At 42.9% G+C, this 20586-nt stretch overlaps 1 protein-coding gene across 1 annotated transcript in view; it reads left to right on the forward strand.

The window, feature by feature from the left end:
• Nucleotides 1-15838: 15838 nt before the first annotated feature.
• Nucleotides 15839-20586, forward strand: part of LOC134333207 (cadherin-4-like) — a 200922-nt gene continuing 196174 nt past the window's right edge. Inside the window, exon 1 of the mRNA XM_063015078.1 lies at nucleotides 15839-15921. Within this exon, the coding sequence (XP_062871148.1) occupies nucleotides 15865-15921 (57 nt within the window). The 5' untranslated portion in view covers nucleotides 15839-15864. The remainder of the gene's footprint in view (nucleotides 15922-20586) is intronic.

Genomic DNA, 20586 nt, shown 5'->3' on the forward strand with positions numbered 1-20586 from the left:
TTCAAACCCACCAGAGTCTAAAAACCAAAGTCCTCTAAATCCTTTAATCCTGACCTGTTAGAACCTCGCCAAGCTTGCAAAACCAGCCAGACCAACGTTCCAAACCGCCAAAATCATGCCAGCTACTACATACCACCAACTCCAGTGTTTGTGTTCCCAGGTGCTTGTGTTTTTTTTCCCCCAGCAGGGACCAAAAAGGGATTACCGGTACAGAGGTACCTTGAAACTGGACGTCGGTTAGTTCTGGGAGTGGCGATGAGTTTAATAGATGTTGAATTTCAAGGTATTTTTTCCGTAGAACTGCATATATTTTAGTCTAACGTAAATTAATGAGGTAACAAAAATAACACAAATATAATATAAACACACTGAAATACAATTACAAACAGTTAAACATCAATAAAAATATAATAAAAGCTGCACTTTAGTTTTACTTCTTTATTGTTTCCTGACACTTCTTAATGGTGGAGATGCTTGATCTTGGAATACCGTATTCCCTTCAGCACCGGCGCATTCACATGAGAAGCCGCTGTGCCGTTATTTCCTATGAAGTGTGACGGCGGTGCACAAAACTCAGCGTGACTTACTGTAGTAAAACAGCGAGTGAGGAATGTGATTAGTGGAGGAACTTATGAGCAGTAATAATGAAGAGAAGTTTAGTGCTCCTGTCTCCTTCTTTTACTACATTAAACCACGTTAAGCTTTATTCTGAACCAGAAGCGTTTTAGACTCTGGGAGAAGCTGATTCTGATTCTCACCATTTCTCAGAAGCTGGAGCTGTAACACAAGTTTAAAAGTGAAACAGGGAGGAGAATCCAGATAAACACAGATACATGTGGAGCTGTAACCCTGGATCTGACGCTTATTCCACACTGATGCAGATTCGTCTTTGATGACGTTTTGCACTGAACAAAGCGACAAACACACACGTTGAGTTTAAGAGCACAAATTTCTCGACGAAAAGCATTGAGTTTCAAAGATTGTTGAGTTACACGGTAGATGGCAGCATTTGCGTGACTGGGAGCTGATTGATCAGTCGGTGTTCCGGTTCTTCCAAGAGCTGTTGAGTGAGGCTGAGATCAGGACTCAGCTTTTCTTAATGTCTTTAGGGCCTTCCCTAAACTGTTGCTGCAACACTGGAAGCATATCATTTTCTTTACATGATAGATTTACTATATCCGGCTGAAATGCACGAGTGTCCTAATACTTTTGACCATATCGTGTGTTTTTTTATTTTAAACATTAATTTTTATTTTTTTTTGTTTAAACCGGAAGTTTTTAATAAATCAGAACTAAAGGAGTCGAATATTTCATTTATTTCTGGCTGTTTGAGACTTTAAAGGCAATTAAGACCAAACGCGGCTTTAGCTTTGATTATTATTTTGCGGTGTGTGTGATGGTTCTGAAACATCGTTAATCACGCCGCTATCCGTTCCAGACCCGCCGTCTTCAATCCTCCGTCGTCTTGCTTACGTTCTTCACGCCCGCGTTAATGAAATCCTCGGACGCTCTGTTTGTTCGGGTGAAGCGCTTTCGTCTGTTATTGCAGACGTTCCTGCTTCCTTGTTTCGGTAGGTGGTGGGGGGGTGGAGGGAGGGACTCGTCGTTAGTGTGTGTGTGTGTGTGTGTGTGTGTGTGTTCTGATTTGGAGGTGTTTTGTATTTTTAATACGTGCGCTCCATATAAAAAATCAATAAGCATCACGCGCATAACAAACGCTCACGTCCCATCTCTGGGAATAAACACAGCTCGACTGCAGATGGTAAACAAAGTGTGTGTGTGTGTGTGTAGGGTGAGTAGTACTGTGGGGAGAAGTATATGCCCCCTTTCCTTGATGCCACACGTACACAGAACATGAAGACCAACCACAACACGTTCTGGAAGAGAGTCGTCTAACATCTACATCCATCTCACCCTTGTAAAACGTAATTGACTCTCTGGGTACCTCGTCAACCGATGAACCAGAGAACTGAACTCCAGTCGGTCCTGTACAATATAAATCTCACAAACCTTGGTTGAACCCATGTTGGACTCCACCAAACCACACTGATGGTCATTTTTGAATGAACCATGATGACATCTCTGGGCGTGTCAAGTTTGTGGGCGTAGAGGAAAGAGAATGCAACAAATTTGTGGCAACGCCCTTTTTTGGCGATGCATCCTTGGGTCCAACGGTCGAGCCGACTGGTGCAAATGCGGCTCGGTTCCCTGAGTAGCACCAAGGTTCTGAGGAGCCTGAACAGAACCAGTATAGCTCAGGACCAGATCAACCAAGGTTTAGAGGAGTCTATATGAAACCAGTTCCACCAAGGTTCTGATGAGTCTAAAGGGAACCAGTTCAACTAAGGACCAGTTCAATCAAGGTTCTGAGAAGCTTGAATGGAACCATTTTAACCAAGGTTCTGAGGAGCCTGAACAGAACCAGTTCAGCTCAGGACCAGATCAACCATGGTTGATGAGGAGTCTATATGGGACCAGTTCAATCAAGGTTCTGAAAAGCCTCAACAAACCCAGTTAAGATTCTAAGGAGCCTGAATGGAACCAGTTCAACCAAGGTTCTGAGAAGCTTATATGGAACTTGTTTAACCAAGGTTCTGAGAAGCCTGAAGAGAACCAGTTCAGCTAAGGACAAGTTCAGCCAAGATTCTAAGGAGCCAGAACAGAACCAGTTCAACTAAGTACCAGTTCCACCAAGGTTATGATGAGAATGAATGGGACCAGTTCAATCAAGGTTCTGAGAAGCTTATATGAAACCGGTTCAACCAAGGCTCTGAAGAGCCTGAACAGAACCGGTTTAGCCAAGGTTCTAAGAAGCCTATATGGAACCAGTTCAACCAAGGTTCTGAGAAACCTGAATTGAACCTGTTTAACTAAGGACCAGTTCAACCAAGGTTCTGAGAAGCCTAAATGGAACCAGTTCAGCCAAGATTCTAAAAAGCCAGAACAGAACCAGTTCAACCAAGATTCTAAGGAGCCAGAACAGAACCAGTTCAACTAAGGACCAGTTCAATTAAGGTTCTAAGGAGCCTCAACAAACCCAGTTCAGCCAAGGTTCTAAGGAGCCAGAAAAGAACAAGTTCAACCAAGGTTTTGAGAAGCCTGAACAGAACCAATTTAGCCAAGGTTCTAAGGAGCCTAAATGGAACCAGTTTAACTAAGGACCAGATCAATCAAGGTTTTGAGGAGCCTAAACAGAACCAATTCAGCCAAGGATTCCAGAACTCCATACGGCTGAACCCATAACAAAACACAAGGAAGAGTGGTCTCCTGCCAAGGTCTTAAACAAACATTATTTATTATTTATGTAGCTTGTCTTAAGGTAACTCATATAATATTTATTAGATTATTTTTAATAAAGGAACTCGATTGGATCGTCCGGTCGACTTGAACCCAGCTCGTCCCAGTCCGGCATATTAGCGCGAGGCGTTGCGGTTGCTCACGCTGGAATCTGTACCGCGTTCCCGCTGAGTTATTTATGAACTAGCTGCAATTTCCATCCAGTCATTTTTCATATTCGAGTTTCGGCGAACCAGAAGCCGAAGCGTTCCAGAATTCCTCGGATTTCTTTTTTACAGCCGGAGGAGCTGCAGTCAGCAGAATCTCGGGGAGGAAATGTGATCCGGATTTGTATTACACGCTACGCTAAAGCGATCCGCGCTCGTGTCAGATTAGAACCAGGTTTTAAAAGACTGAACGTCGCTTCTACAAGAACCCGTAACCACCAATCACCATGCGGCATTTCCATAATATAGTTTCTCACATAATAATAATAATAATAATAATAATAATAATAATAATATTAATAATAATGCATCGGGCTTCCGGATCCTTTACAGCTCACGACTGATGTTCAGGAACACTTCTGTAGTGCCAAAAGTATGTGGACGCTCTTCTGCTCTTCTGAGGAGCTGGTGTGTGGGAATTTGTGTTCAGCCAGCATTTGTATGGCTGGGCACTGATTGATCAGTCGGTGTTCCGGTTCATCCCAGAGCGGTTGAGTGATGCTGAGGTCAGGACAGTTTCTTAAAACTGAGTCTTCATAGAGCTTGTTTTGTGCTGGAACAGGAGAGGACCTTCCCTAAACTGTTGCTTCCAAGGTGAAAGCTTTTCCTTTATTTACATTTACATTCGGCATTTAGCGGACGCTTTTATCAGAGTATACAGTCTAAGCAATTGAGGGTTAAGGGGCCTTGCTCAAGGGCCCAACAGTGGTGACCTGGCAGTGGTGGGGCTTGAACCGGTGACCTTCTGATTAGTAGTCCAGTACCTTAACCAAACTTTATATCACTGTTAGCAACCAACTGCTGTGGCCGAAACACATGAACTTAACAGTTAGACACGGCGTCCCAATACTTATGTTCACAAACCTTTTCTTTGTTTTCATTATATCAGGAGTGGTTTAAGTGGTTTATTTACACAGAGCTGCCAGCCAGTCGCGCGCCCCGTGCGGACCAGGCAACAGTGAAACCGGCACACTGGGTCAGACGAGTGCCAGCCTCGCCCAGCGTGCAGCATCATCATCATCCAGACCCACACATCACAGGTCCCAGTCGACCCGTACGATACAGAGCGTCTCGTTTTACTCCTGAATGACCGCCGTGGGAGGCTCGTGCCCAAATGGTGCCCGAATATTTGTGGGCGAAGGGCTCGACCATGCAGCACCGACTCCCTCCTCCTGTTCCCGAATTATTTACTGCTTTTAATAAGGTGAAATTATTCTCATATCTCACCCAGCTTAAAAACACCTTCAGGAGCGACGGAGGCTGAGCTCCCGGGCACACAGCCAGAGATTACATACCTGTACCTTTGTGCTAACAGTTTGGGGAAGGACCTTTCATATTCTAGCACAGTGAGGTCCATAAAGGACATGAAGCACTAGATCCGAACCCACCGAACACCTTTGGAATGAATTGGAATGTTTACTGTAAGCCGGACGTTTCATGCAACGTCAGTTTTGAGTGACCAGGCTCAAATTCCCACACTATAAGGAAAGGGAGTTCTGGGAGCTCTGGGAAGAGTGCCAGTGCAGGGTAATGGAGTAGCACATGATCACAGTCATGCGGGAATAGGAAGGGTCTTCCCTAAACTGTTGCTGCAAAGCCAGAAGCATATGTGTTTGTCACATGCTGAATGGAAGCGTTTTCATTAGTGTCCATATATTAAAAAAGTCTGTTTGGGATGAATTAGAATGCCAGCTGTGAGCCATGCCTGCCTTTCTTTCTACCTTACCCTGTTACTAATGGCCACAAATTCATACAGCCATAAACATTTTGTTCCCCTGACGTTTCACTATATGGTCAAAAGTATTGGGACGCATTTTTATTAGTGTCTACTAATTTAAAAAAAGCCATTTGGGATGAATTAGAATGCCTGCTGTGAGGCAGCACTTTCATTTAGGTCCACAGACTTTTGGCCCCCGGTTTGTTTGAGTCTGCTCAGATATAGGAACCCGATCCGTGTGCTTTAAGGGGCGGGACTAGGTGATATAAAGCCTGCTTGACTGTGGGCAGCATCAGCATGTTTAAGCAGCTTTTAAATCCCTTGGATTATATCAAAGAGGCCACTGTTCCATGTATTCTGAGTAGTGCAGTCAAACTAAGTACTTATACGTGCACAGAGACGTCACTAACTGCAAAAAGGGCCTTCCCTAAACTGTTGCTGCAAAGTTGGAAGCATATTACCATGAAGGGGCGTCCCAATACTTTCTCGGAGGTCGTTTCACTACTCGGGTGTTATATCCCTTTGCTGTGTGGGTGGTGCACGAAGCTGGCGCATCACACGCCGTTAAAGCGCCGCCCCTGCCCTCCCGACGCCCCCCGACGCCCCGCCACTTTCCAGGCGATGCATAATTCATGCGCGGCCGCTGCGCTACGTGGTGATGATGATGCATGTGCACACGCTCGGTCCTGCGCGGGCTGTGGGCAAATTTTAGGACGCTGCGTAATCAGACCCCGGGAGGAGGGCACCGGGGCGGGGTGTGCCAAGGAATAATACCGCAACCACACACACACACACACACACACACACACACACGAGAAGTGCGTTTGGTTTTTAATTATTCCTCTGACATGTTCATGTGTGTGTGTGTGTGTGTGTGTGTGTGTGTGTGTGTGTTGTTTCCTCACGACTGACTTTGTGCCTGTTAAAAAGCCATGTGGGATGAATTAGAATGCCAGCTGTGAGCCATTCCTGCCTTTCTTTCTACCTCATCTGTAACTAACGGTCACAAATTCCTACAGTTAAAAATTCCGTTAGATCCAGACCTAAATCTTGTTTCCCTGATTCTACACTATACGGTCAAAAGTATTGGGACACATTAATATTAGTGTCTACAGACTTAAAAAGATCGTTTGGGGTTAATTAGAATGCCAACTGTGAGCCATGCCTGCCTTTTGTTCTATTTCATCCTGTAACTAAATGGCCACAAATTCCCACAGCCATAAAAAATCAGTTAGATCCAGACCTAAACTGTGTTCTTTTAATGCTTCACTATATGGTCAAAAGTTTTGGGACGCCTTTTTATTAGTATCTGCAGACTAAGAAAAAGGCCATTTGGGATGAATTAGAATGCCAGCTGTGAGCCATGCCTGCCTTTCTTTCTACCTTGTAACTAAATGGTCACAAATTCCTACAACCAAAAAATGTTGTTCCCCTGACGCTTCACTATGTGGTGAAAAGTATTGGGACACATCTTTTACATTTACATTTTCAGCATTTAGCAGATGCTTTTATCCAAAGCGACTTACACAATGAGCTGAACACGATGAGCAATTGAGGGTTAAGGACCTTGCTCAGGGACCCAACAGTGGCAACTTGGTGGTGGCGGGGCTTGAACCGGCAACCTTCTGTTTACTAGTCCAGTACCTTAACCACTGAGCTATCACTGCCCTATTTTATTACTGTCTGTGGGCTAAAAAAGGCAGTTTGGGATGAACTAGAATGCCAGCTGTGAGGCAGCACTTTCATTAGTGTCCACATACTTCTGACCCCCGGTTTGTTCGAGTGCTTTGAGGGGTGGAGGTAGGTGATATGAAGCCTGCTTGACTGTGGGCAGCATCAGCATGAGACCACTCAAAGAGACCACTGTTCCATGTATTGCATGTATGTGTGTTGCAGTCTACTCTAAAGTACTTATACGGGCACAGAGAAGTCACTACATGTACCAGAAAGGTCTCGGCGGGTAGTGCGGGTGTGGCACGGCTTCGGGAACCTGAGAACCTCGGTTCAGTCATGTCACTGTCTATAAACCTAGAGAAGGTGGCTTGGCTGCTCTCCTTAAGTGAGTAGTGCCCCGCCATGCCTTGTACCTTAGGTTTCCAGGAGGCTACTGGACCCACTGCCTCCCTGACCAGGATGAACGAAGGACCGCACGACTCCCCTCATACATGTAAATGTGCTGCAGGATTGTTTCTACTCAGAACGGAATTATGGAGGAATTAGAGAGAATTTTCCTAAAGCTTCGTGGATTCAGTAACTTCACATCAAAAGACGCGTCTGATTGAAGTCTTTCAACTTCAAAGAGTTTCTCCTCCATACAGATGTTCCCCCCCAAAAAAAATAAAGGCTCAGAGGGGTTTGGGTTCGATTTGTCAGAATCAAAACCACATCAGGAATTTGGAGCGTTCATGAGGCTCGGGCGCCCGGGTGGAGCGTGTTAGCACACTAGTGCCGAGATCCGGGGTTCGAATGTCTGAGGTGCTGTCGACCGGTCGGGCGTCTGCACGGACACTCGTCGGTGCGCTCGCTCTCAGTGCAGGTCACAAGCCCGGATAGAAATAGAGTCCGGTCTGGTTTGGGGACCGGATTCACTGTGGCAACACCTAAATACTTGCAAGTTCGAATCTCAGCTCCGCTACCAGCAGACCGGGCACCTGCATGGCACCTGAGTGGGTGAGGATCTTCTCTTCTGAGGGAGGGAGGGTCGTAGGGATTCTTCATCTCTGCTGCAGTTACTCCCTCTGCTGGCTGATTGATGGTACTACACAGAGATGTGGGATAACGTGACTCTCCGTGCACGATACGGATCTCCGTATGAACCTGGTGCAGGTGAACCTGGTGCAGGTGAAGGTGTCGGAGGGGCACACATGTTAATCACTATCCTCCTCGCTCAGCAGTAGAGAGGAAGGCGAAATGCGATCGGGGAATCAGATACGACTAAATTAGGATTCGAATCCCAGCCGTGCTGTTTGCAGACGTCCACTCCGACACGTGTGCAGTACAGACCTTCTTTTCACCTGCATCAGGTGGGTTCATATGGTGATCGGTATCGCGCACGGAGAGTCACGCTGATCTCCATTATCCCCCCTCTGTGTAGCACCGACCGCTTCTTTTCACCTGCACCAGTTGGGTTCATAGGGAGATCCGTATTGCGCACAGAGAGTCACGCACTGATCTCTATTATCCCCCGTCTCTGTGCAGTGCCATCGATCAGCCAGCAGAGGGCGTAACTGCAGCAGTTATGAGGAACCACCTCAGGCACTCCCTCCCTCGGACGAGTCTGTAAAGGCGCCCGGCTGGCTGATAGCATGTTTTACTGCTGCGCCACCCATTACACGTATGTACAAATACAAAATAAACTGGTTGGTTGGGCGCCCCTAGCGGACACGATCGGCAGTGCAGACAGTCTGCTGGGTGGAAAAAGACAGGACTGAAATAAAAAAGTGGGCGGGGTCTTCGATACCGTTTAAGGACCCTGGTTAGTAGGTCGAGGCGCCTGTACAGAAGTGGAGGAACGTTGAGATCAGCACGCCTATCCAACGATGTACGGGCGAATAAGCAGGGGTCACGTGTCGGAGGGAGAATATACCCTCCGTACGCCATCAGGGTCTCCAGCAGAGGATGAGGAACTGGTAGAATAAGGAATAAAGAAGAGAAAGGGGGGCAGGAACGCCTCACTGCGTCCCTCGTGGAAAAGCTGAGCTCAGCGAGTGCGTCTCTGAACCCGGACGCCGCCGCCGCCGCATCGCTCCGAACTCCGACTCCATTAATTACAGACGATTCGTAAATTAAAAAGCTGGAACGCCGAGCGGCGGGAGCAGAAATAAATACTGTCAGCATCGCTTTGCGTCCCCCTCGGTTCTTCACTTTTATCTCCGCGGCTCTCACATGAATTAGCCGGAGAGATGACGTGTAATTTAATTTGGGTTTCGTTTGCGGGGACGCGTCTCCGGACGGAAAGGTCAGCCATCGCGCTCGGCTCGGGACGCTTTATATCGGGAGGGGGAGGAAATGGGTGTAATGGGTTCCCATTGATTTTCTTTTCTTTCTCTTTCGCTGATTGATGCGTCTGCGGGAACGTAAACTGTGAGTTTGTGCACTAACTTTTAGAGTTCATTCATTCAGTCTGTTTTACCACCAGTTTATCCTGGTCAGGGTCACAGTGGGGCTGATTCATCGGGCAAAAGACAGGAAACACTCCAGACAGGCCGCCAGTCCATCACACTGTACCAGGTAACCTGACTACATGTGTTTGGACTGAGGGAGGAAATCCATACAGACACGGGGAGAACATGCAAACTTTACACAGAAAGGACCTGGACCGCTCCACCTGGGGATCGAACCCAAAAAAGAGCGACAAAAGAGCAGTATAAATAAATACTGTATCTATTAATCAAAAGGTTGAGGGTTCGAATCCTTCTATTTCTATTTTATTTGTATTCTGTTTTTATTTCTAATTCTATTCTATTTCTATTATATTCTACTGCTATTTTCGATCTATTTCTTTTCTATTTCTATTTCATTTCTATTTCTAATTCTAATCTATTTCTAATCTATTTCTATTCTATTTCTATTCTATTTCTATTCTATTTCTATTCTATTTCTAATTCAACTTTAATTGTAATGTATTTCTATTTTTATTCCATTTCTATTTGTAATTCTAATCTATTTCTATTCTATTTCTATCCTGTTTCTAATTCTATTTTAATTATATTCTATTTCTATTCTAATTTTATTTTATTTCTTTTCTATTTCTATTCTACTGTATTCCATTTCTAATGCATTTCAATTATTTTCTTTTTCTATTTCTACGTAATTCTAATCTATTTATATTTTATTTCTATTCTGTTCTATTCGCGTGTTCAAATCCAGAATCTTATTTTTGTTGGTTTGTTTTCGGCCTGGGCCTTGTGGGTAGGACTGTCGCCTCACAGCAGGAAGGTCCTGGGTTCGAATCCCAGGTAGAGCGGTTCGGGTCCTTTCTGTGTGGAATTTGCATGTTCTCCCCGTGTCTGTTAGAGTTTCCTCCTACAGTCTAAAGACGTTACCTTAAACGTGTGTGTGTGTGTGTCCTGTGATGGACTGGCGACCTGTCCAGGGTGTTTCCTGAATTTTATTCAGTGATTCAGACCCACTGCGACCCTGACCAGGATACAGCGCTGGTAAAAGTGAATGTGAATGAATGAATGAATGTTTGTAACCCGTGAGTCCTGAAGCTCCGTACGTTTGTTCTATTTTAAGAAGGATAATGAATATGAAACCCTTTAGGGGGCGCTGTGGTGATTAAGAGGTTAAAAGGTTCCGGTTCCCCTGGTCGTGCTGATGGGTGCTGATGGAGTGCCGGGAACCAGAAGTTTCTCCTCTCACAGTTCCTGCCAAAAAAACGTGGTCGACCCAGTCGCCCTACTTCTACCCAAGGGTGAAATTGCCTATTTGTAATTTCCATTACAACCTGGTCCTGAAAAATGATTTTTATCATCAGAGGAGCGTTTTTATTTATTTATTTTAGATTCTGCCCCCGGTTTCTCTCCCTCTCTGGTTCTGACGACGTGCTGTTTGATCAAACGTCCCCTCCTCGGGATCAGACGTCGTTTAAAGTGCTTTTTTTTCCTTGTCTTCCCCTCGTCGTCTCTTTTCTTTCGCTCACTTTTCTTGATCTTGATGGATGAGCGAGCGGCTCGGCGGCTCGGCGGCTCTGGTTTCTGTGGCCCGGTTACGTAGCGGTGAGGAAGCGCTGTGTGTTAGTGTGAAAGTGTTTTACACACCCTCCTCGTTTTACTCCTCGCGGGGCAGATTTATTGACCCCCGGCCGCCTCTGCGTTTCTGACCGGGCGCTGCTGAGGAGATCAAATGTTTGATGATTTACTCCCGACAGACCTCAGTGTGGGTTTAAACTGAGCACAGAAATGCTGGCAGGGTCAGACATGAGGCCTGGATCACAGTTGGCATTTCATTCATCCTAGAGATGAGTATGAATGTGATTAGATGATGAGATTAGAGTGGTGTAAAGCATATTAGCATTGGACTCTGTAAACAGCATACAAAATCTGGGTTTGGTTGATGCCAGATAAACGAAACCACCTTGAATAAATGATGTTTATTATTATTATTATTATTATTGTTGTTGTTGTTGTTGTTTTATTATTATTATTGTTTTGTTTTGTTATTATTATTATTATTTTAAATTTATTATTATTATTATTATTTTAAATTTATTTTTATTATTATTATTTTAAATTTATTATTATTAATATTGTTATTTATTTTTATTATTATTATTTTTATTTATTATTATTGATATTATTATTTTTTATGTATTATTATTAATATTATTGATATCATTATTATTGTTATTATTATTATCATTATTAATATTGTTATTTATTTTTATTATTTTTTATTTTTTATTCATTATTATTATTATTATTATTATTTATTATTATTGTAATTTGTTATTTTTATTATTATCTATTATCATTGTTATTAATTATTATTATTAATAATGTATTTTTATTATTTATTATTATTATTATTATTTATGTATTATTAATATAGTTTATTATTATTATTATTATTATTATTTATTATTATTATTTATGTATTATTATTATTATTATTATTATTTATTATTATTTTTATTAATATTATTATTATTATTATCATCATCATTATTATTATTATTTCTTTATTTATTATTATTATTTGGCTTTACAGTTTAAAGATGCTTTATGAGGGTTTGAATAAATTTTCTCGCCGGTGTGTTCATCACTCCTGGCAGGACGATCCATCTTTTGAGCATGGTGCCCGTCTCTGCCCATCACAGCGCCGCCGCCCGGATCTCGGTTCTGCTGCGTCGTACCCGAGCCGCCATCGTTTCTCCAGACTAATTGGCAGAACCGGAGCTGGTTTTGTTTGCTTCAGCTCTCCGGACGGCTGACCACACACTTTCTCTTCTTCTGGTTTATATATTTTTATTATCGCCTCGTCCAGCAAATCCTGCCGCCGATCCAAATTTAGAATCGGTCCAGCTGGGAGACGTGTTCCTGACCGCGGGGGGACAGACGCACCCCGGGCGTGGCGTTTAGAGTCAAGATAACGAATCTAAACATGATAATAAATGTTTTCATTATTTTATTGCTTTATTAAAACGTTTGAGGAGCGTCTTCGTCTCCACCGGTGCAAACAAACAAGCGTTTATCTGATCGAGGCCCATGTGTGGCCCCGGGGCCCCACAGACAGTCACTGAAAGCAAGCATTGTGCCAAAAGTATTTGGACACCATGTTATAAGTCTGAGCATTTCATTTCAAACTATACAAACTGTGTGGCTATTAGAACATCCACTCATCTGGAAATCGTCTTTTCATGAGGTTTTGGAGTGTCTCTGTGGGGATTTGTGTCCATTTTATGAAAAGAACACTCGTCTTGTAGGTCAGATACTGATACTGATGCAATCGATGTTCCAATTCATCCCAAATGTGTTCCTTTATGCTATTAATGCTATGCTCATGGATGACAGTCATGCTGAAATAAGATGAGACCTTCCCCAAACTGTTTCCACAAAACAAGCGTATATAATTGTATACACCTATAAATCACTAAGTGTATCTGATTAGGGGTGATCCACATAATTTGGTGTGGAAGATGCTCTTTAGACCGAATTGGCACAAATTCCCACAGTTCCGATCCAAATTCTGGCTTAAAGGCTTTCCAGTAGGTACAGGCTAATATAATCGGTTCTGATTAATGTTGACGCTTCTAAAATGGAACGTCCGACCAGGTCACGGTCAGGTGTCCGCATACTCATCGCTTTAGGGAAGGCCCCAAGTCAGCCAGTAATTAAGCCAAAATATGCTAAACATGGAAGGAATTCCTAATTGCTCCTGTGGGGTTTTGTGAAACCAGATATTTTTGGGACACACTAATTCAGCACGTTGGCACCGAGACCAGCCTGCCATGTGTGCCATTCACCCGTCATCATCATGTTTGTCTGCAGAAACAATGAGGGTTCTGTACCGGGGGCGCACAGGAATCCCCCGTCCTTTCAAATTCCTCTCTGTGTCATTGTTTTTGGGATGGGCGGGGAAGCTCTGAATCTGTCATCGATCCGCTCGAGAGGGCCGGTCCCGTACCAGTCAGGATGCCAGCGGCCCGGTGCAATGACACACAATACCCACAGTCAACGTGAGACGCCGGGCACTGGTGTCCCACACCATCTATAAACGCCGAGGGAACAGGAAGTGGACGCCGGAGCCGTGGTGAGAACAGATATCCTGTTCTGAATGTCCCGCTGACCAAAAAAAACATTAAAATATTTATAATAATTTTACTCTCCTGTTTTATTCCTTTCTATATTAAAAAGCCCTTTAAATGATAAATTACAGCCACGCCCAGTGCTTACAGGCATATAAAATCATTTACATAAAATGAATCCAATGCTTTTAACTGTTTGGCAGCAGTTTGGGGAAGGACCTCACTTGTTTTATCGTGACTGTGCACAAAGTGACATCCATGAAGACATGGTATATGTAGTGTAGGTGTGTGTGTGTAGTGTAGTGTAGTGTGTGTATATAGGAGTAATGTATAGTAATGTATATATGATGTACCATGTGTTTATTAAACAGGTGTTAATAATATCTCTGCTGTGTGTGTAGTGTTGTATATTGTGTATTATGTGTGTAATATAGTGTGTTTATTGTGTGTAGCATATGTATTGTGTATGTGTGGTGTATATAGTGTGTGTGTAGTGTATATGGTGTGTAGTGTATATAGTGTGTAGTGTATATAGTGTGTGTGTAGTGTATATGGTGTGTAGTGTATATGGTGTGTGTAGTGTATATAGTGTGTGTGTAGTGTATATGGTGTGTAGTGTATATAGTGTGTAGTGTTTATGGTGTGTGTAGTGTATATAGTGTGTAGTGTATATGGTGTGTGTAGTGTATATAGTGTGTAGTGTATATGGTGTGTGTAGTGTGGTGTGTATATAGTGTGTAGTGTATATAGAGTGTATGTAGTTTATATACAGTAGTGTGTGTATGTGTACTGTATATAGTGTGTATGTAGTTTTTATAGTGTGTGGTGTGTATCTATATAATGTATATGTAGCGTATGTAGTGTGTATGTGTGGTGTATATACAGTGTGTGTAGTGTATATAATGTGTGTGTAGTGTATATAAGGTGTGTGTGTAGTGTATATAGTGTGTGTGTGGGTGTATGTGTAGTGTACATAGTTTGTGTGTGTGTGTGTGTATGTGTAACGTATATAGGGTGTGTGTAGTATAGTGTGTATTGTGTGCCTAATGTAGTGTGGTGAGTAATGTATATTAATGTATGTAATATGTGACTTACCGGATGTTTATTAAACAGGTGTTAATAATATATTTGCTGTTTGTGTGTGTGTGTGTGTATTGAGTGTGTGTGTAGTGTAGTTTGTGTATATATGAGTAATGAACAGATGTACAGAGTGTTTATTAAACAGATGTTATTAATATCTCTGCTGTGTGTGTGTGTGTGTGTGTGTGTGTGTGTGTGTGTATTGAGGGGTGCTGCTGGTTGTGTGTGCAGTATAGTGTGTGTGTGTAGTGTGTGTATATAAGCAATGAACAGATGTACAGGGTGTTTATTAAACAGGTGTTATTAATATCTCTGCTGTGTGTGTAGTGTAGTGTGTATTGTATAGTGTGTTTAAGAGTGTGTGTAGTGTGCATTGGGTGTGTAGTATACTGTGTGTGTATATATAAATATATGAGTAATATAGGATGTTTATTAAACAGGTGTTAATATATTTGCTGTGTGTGTGTGTGTGTGCCAAGTGTGTGTTGTTTTGTGTAATGTGTATATTGTGCAGGTGTGTGTGTAGTGTGTTAGTGTTGGTTAAGGCTGCTAGTTAAAGCAGCTGGTTTAGGGTTGGTTAAGGCTGCTAGTTTAAACTGCTGGTTTAGGGCTGGTTAAGGCTTCTAGTTAAAGCTGCTGGTTTAGAGTTGGTTAAGGCTGCTAGTTAAAGCTGCTGGTTTAGAGTTGGTTAAGGCTGCTAGTTTAAACTGCTGGTTTAGGGTTGGTTAAGGCTGCTAGTTAAAGCTGCTGGTTTAGAGTTGGTTAAGGCTGCTAGTTAAAGCTGCTGGTTTAGAGTTGGTTAAGGCATCTAGTGCTTGTGTGCAGTCGATAGGTATCACTGCAGTGCTTATTTAGCAGATCGGGGTGGTCAGAAAGGTAGATATAGCTCTTTTGGGGGCCCTTGTTCTCTCTTTCTGAAAGTGTGTGTGTGTGTGTGTGTGTGTGTGTGTGTGGAGGAGGAGCTCAGTCAGAGGCGCTGCAGTTCTTCTTGTGCTTGCGCTCAGCCTGCATGAGCTAGTGAGGTCGAGAGAGCTTCACTTACACAGAGGAGAGAGAGAGAGGGTAGAGAGACCTTCACTCATACAGAAGAGAGAGGGGTAGAGAGACCTTCACTTATACAGAAGAGAGAGAGGTAGAGAGACCTTCACTCATACAGAAGAGAGAGAGGTAGAGAGACCTTCACTCATACAGAAGAGAGAGAGGTAGAGAGACCTTGACTCAGACCGGGAGAGAGAGAGCGAGCGAGTCTCGCTGAGCGCCGGTGGATGTGCGCTCTCTCCGGCAGTCTGACTCGGGTTGTCGGCTCCTGCGGAAGGATGCGCGCTCTCTCCGGCTTCTCCTTCATAGCTGCTCTCCTCCTGCACTCCTCCAGGGTAACACGCTGCACCTCGCCTCATTCTGACCCCCCTTTGTGCTCTTTGATGTGTTTTATTTGCTGTATTTCGGCCGTTTTTCGGATCGTTCGGGAGTGTAAGTGCGCCGCGCAAAAGTCGATGTGCGCTGACCGCGTCAGGTCCGCCGCTTCTTCTGCGGAGTTTCTCAGCGACTCGACGCGCTGCAGGTTTCAGTCAGACACAGAAACGAAACGCTGCAGGATCTGAGGAGGCATCGGACTCGGATTTGATCTCGGTCTGATCGTGTATGGGAGCGTCAGTGTTCAGGGGAAAGACGCGCCGACACGATGTGAACGAATCTCAGCACGAAGTCCTGGAATAGTGATGAGCTGGTCTGGAGGATCTGATCTGTTCTGAAATAATGAGCTTCTGATCTGGAATTGGTGATGGTTTAATTAATCTGGAATGGTTCTGATCCATCCTGGAGTATTGATGAGTTACGGTAGGATTAGTAGTGATGGATCTCTCTGTCCTGAAACATTGTTCATTTATTTAGTTGTGAGTTGTGATGATGTACAGGAGGAGGACTGTTGTTGTTCTGGAGTAGTGATGGTTTAATCTAGTGATCCAAGAGTACTGATGGTTTAATCTGGAATACTGGTAAGTGATCCGGGAGTTGTGATCTGTTCTAATGTGGTATATTGAGGAGTGATCCTGGAGTAGTGATGGTTTAATCTGGAATACTGATAAGCGATCCTGAAGTACTGATGGCTTGAGGAGTGATTTTGGATGTGATGGTTTGAGTTTGAAGGACAGATCCTGGATTACTGATGGTTTAATTTGGAATATTGATGAATAATCTGGGAGTAGTGATGGTTTGAGGAGTGGTTTTGGAGGTAGATGGTGTAATCTGAAATACTGATAAGTGAAAATGTATGAATTCTGGGCGTAATGATGGTTTGGGGAGTGATCCTGGAGTAGTGATGGTTTAATGTGGAATATTCATGAGTTATCCTGGAGTAGTGCTGGTTTGAGATTTGAGGAGTGATCTGAGGAGTGATCTTGGACTAGTGATGGTTTGAGATTGGATTTGTGGAGTGATCCTGAATTTGAGGACCGAACCTGGATTAGTATTGTTTCGAGATTTAAGGAGTCGTCCTAGATTTGAAGGGTATAATACTGGAGTAGTGATGGTTTAATCTGAAAAATTGATGAATAATCTGGGAGTAGTGATGGTTTGAGGAGTGGTTTTGGAGGTAGATGGTGTAATCTGGAATACTTTTAAGTGATCCTGGAGTAGTGATGGTTTAGTTTGGAATACCGGTAAGTGATCCTGGAGTTGTGATGGTTTGAGGAGTGATTTTGGAGAAGTGATGGTTTGAGGTTTGAGGAGTGGTGTTTGAGTAGTGATGGTTTAAGCTGGAATAGTGATACGTGATCCCGGAGATGTGATCTGGTCTTATCTGGAATATTGAGGAGTGATCCTGGAGTAGTGATGGTTTCAGATTTAAGGACTGATCCTGGAGTAGTGATGGTTTAATCTGGAATATTCATGAGTTATCCTGGAGTGATGCTGGTTTGAGATTTGAGGAGTGACCTGAGGAGTGATCATGGACTAATGATGGTTTGGGTTTGGATTTGAGGACCGATCCTGGATTAGTGATGTTTTGAGATTTAAGGGTTGATTATACATTTGAAGAGGATGGATTAGTGGTGGTTTAATCTGGAATATTAATGAGCTATTCTGGATTAGTGATGGATTGAGCTTTAATGGGTGATCCTGAATTAGTGATGGTTTAAAATTCAAGGACTGGTCCTGGATTTGAGGGGCAATCATGGATTAATGATAATTTAATTTGGAATATTAATACATCATCCTGGATTAGTGATGATTTAATCTGGAATAATAATAAATTATCCTGGAGTCGTAATGGTTTAATCTGGAATATTAATGAGTGATCCTGGAGTAGTGATGGTTTAAGATGTGAGGAGTGATGCTGGAGCAGTGATAATCTGATCTGGAAGAACATTTCTGATCTGTTATTATTGATTAATATTAATGATCAATATTCAGAGTTTTGCTGCTTGGTTCTGGAGATGCATTGATTCATTCAGATGTAATTATGAGTATTATGGGTAATTATTGATTAATTGCTGGTGGCTTCTTGTGTAGTGATGCTGAGTTCAGCAAAATATTTTATTTTTTACTATAAAGATATATAATTCAGGAATCAGTCAGAACTGGTTTAAATAAATACATTAAAATAAATCCAGTTTGTGTTTGTATACTCACAGTTCGTACATCAGTGCTGGTCTGCACGAATCAGCACTTACATTAAATAATCCCTCATCCAGAATAAATCAGATCAGATCCAGAACGTAATAAAGTAATACGTCCGTACAATCGAGTCGTGTTTATTGATTTATTGCAGAATAATCTTGTTTAGGTTGAACCCGTGGATGGAACAGAGGGGGGGAGGTTCAGCTGGAATGTTGCTGAAGTCTTACAGCGTGTGTAAAAGTGCTGATTTATTCAGTAACCAGTCTGAAATCATTCTGTTCATGTTTTCTGCAGTCGTGTTGATGTGTGTGTTCTTGTACTGCTGGATAATTCAGAAATAAATACGATTCACTCTGAAATAGTGACGGTTCACTTGATTTTGGGATTGTGATTGGGTTTGGAATATTGAGATTTGATTCTGGACCAGTTCAGATTTATTCTATTATAATAATGATCTATGAAAGGTCGTGGTTTAGTTCTAAATAATTCTTAAATAGTGATGGTGCATTTTGAAATATAAATAAGGAAAAGAAGAAGCCTTTTTACAGTACAGTGAATAAAGTACACTTTATTCGTGTATCCCAGCTTGTTTGGATGTAGTAGTGATGTTTTATTCCTCTGCAGTTCAGATCTAGTGATGGTGATTCTCTGTCCTGAAGTGATGATGGTTTGATGTGGAACATTGTTCATTTAGTTGTGAGTTTTGATGTTGTGCAGAAGTGGTGTTTGTTTGGTCTGGCATTGTTTAATGCTGTTCTGGAGTATTGATGGTGCAATCTGGAATACTGGTAGGTGATCCTGGAGTATTGATGGTGTAATCTGGAATACTGGTAGGTGATCCTGGAGTACTGATAGTGTAATCTGGAATACTGGTAGGTGATCCTGGAGTACTGATGGTGTAATCTGGAATACTGGTAGGTGATCCTGGAGTATTGATGGTGTAATCTGGAATACTGGTAGGTGATCCTGGAGTATTGATGGTGTAATCTGGAATACTGGTAGGTGATCCTGGAGTATTGATGGTGTAATCTGGAATACTTGTAGGTGATCCTGGAGTACTGATGGTGTAATCTGGAATACTGGTAGGTGATCCTGGAGTATTGATGGTGTAATCTGGAATACTTGTAGGTGATCCTGGAGTTGTAATGGTTTGAGTTTTGAGGAGTTCCAGAATAGTGCTGATTCATACACAGATTACTGAGTTATGCTAAAAATGATTCGTGCTGAGTCAAATGTAACTGAAATAATAATGTAGATTTATTTTCGTCCTGGTGCTGCAGTAGTGATGTTTTATTCCGCTGGTCCGTGCTGTAATACGCTGTAAAGTTAATGAATCCAGATTTGTGTTGCTTAAGGTTGAAATGATTGTAATTAAATCAGGCATATCAAATTTTTAAACAATTCCTTCTAAATAAATAACGATTTCTTGTGGAATATTGATGAGGCTTTTTGTTTTGTTTGAATTAGCTGCTCGTGATTTCTTAACTGATTGTTTGGATTAATCCAGAATGAATAATAATATATTTTGGAATATTAATCATCCTGAATTCTTTTAGGATATTAATCTGAAATCGTCTCTCTTTCATGCATCGTATCGGATTCCCCTTATCGTGATTCCCCTCCTCCGCTGCAGACCTACACTCCTGACGTCGTCACTAACATTTGTATATTATTATAGAACTAATTAGATTTAATCCGGAACAGTCCTGGATTATAGTGACATGTTGATGATCTGGATATCTGTAACGTGGCTCATCTGATGAATGAACCATTAGGAATCAGGTCCTCCTGCGTGGACATTTCTGGCCAGCAGATGGGGCATGGAGGCACAGATGATTGAAGCATCAGTGTTTCCTGATTATTGATTTATTGGGATGTGTTAATTCACCCCAGGTGGACGTTCCTCTATACATCACGGTTTCTCCCTCCTAGCTTTGTCAGATCATGGTCCAGGGGTGCTCGGTCCGGTCTGGTCCGGTCCGGTCTTCAACAGGTGTGGGATTCTAGCGTTCCATATCCTTTGTGAACTCACCCAGTGTTGCGGCGTTTTGGGAACCGCTCATGACGGAACCACCCTGCGAGAGAGGAATGCCCCTGAGGTGGCGTGACGTCCCTTTTCCGAAGCGGACCCTGCCCATAAATCCCTGGGTTTTTTTTTCCGGAAACTGAGTTATCGCGGATGGACGGAACCGCCTGTCGTATCACGACGTCCAGTTCTCAGTTCTGCTCTGTCCCTGTTCTGTCCACTTTTGTGTCTTTTATGTGGTACTTTGTTTCTGTTATTTTGGCCACCGTGTTTTTGAGATTACGGGTGGGGTACATTCAGCCCCCTGTTACCCCACCGTGGCGCCTCTCCTCGTTCCGTGGTGTGTGTTTTATTGCCCCCCCACACCTGTTAGAACCCTCAGCTCATTACCGCGGCA

Source organism: Trichomycterus rosablanca, chromosome 19 (genome assembly GCF_030014385.1).
Source record: "Trichomycterus rosablanca isolate fTriRos1 chromosome 19, fTriRos1.hap1, whole genome shotgun sequence".
NCBI classification, from domain to species: domain Eukaryota; kingdom Metazoa; phylum Chordata; class Actinopteri; order Siluriformes; family Trichomycteridae; genus Trichomycterus; species Trichomycterus rosablanca.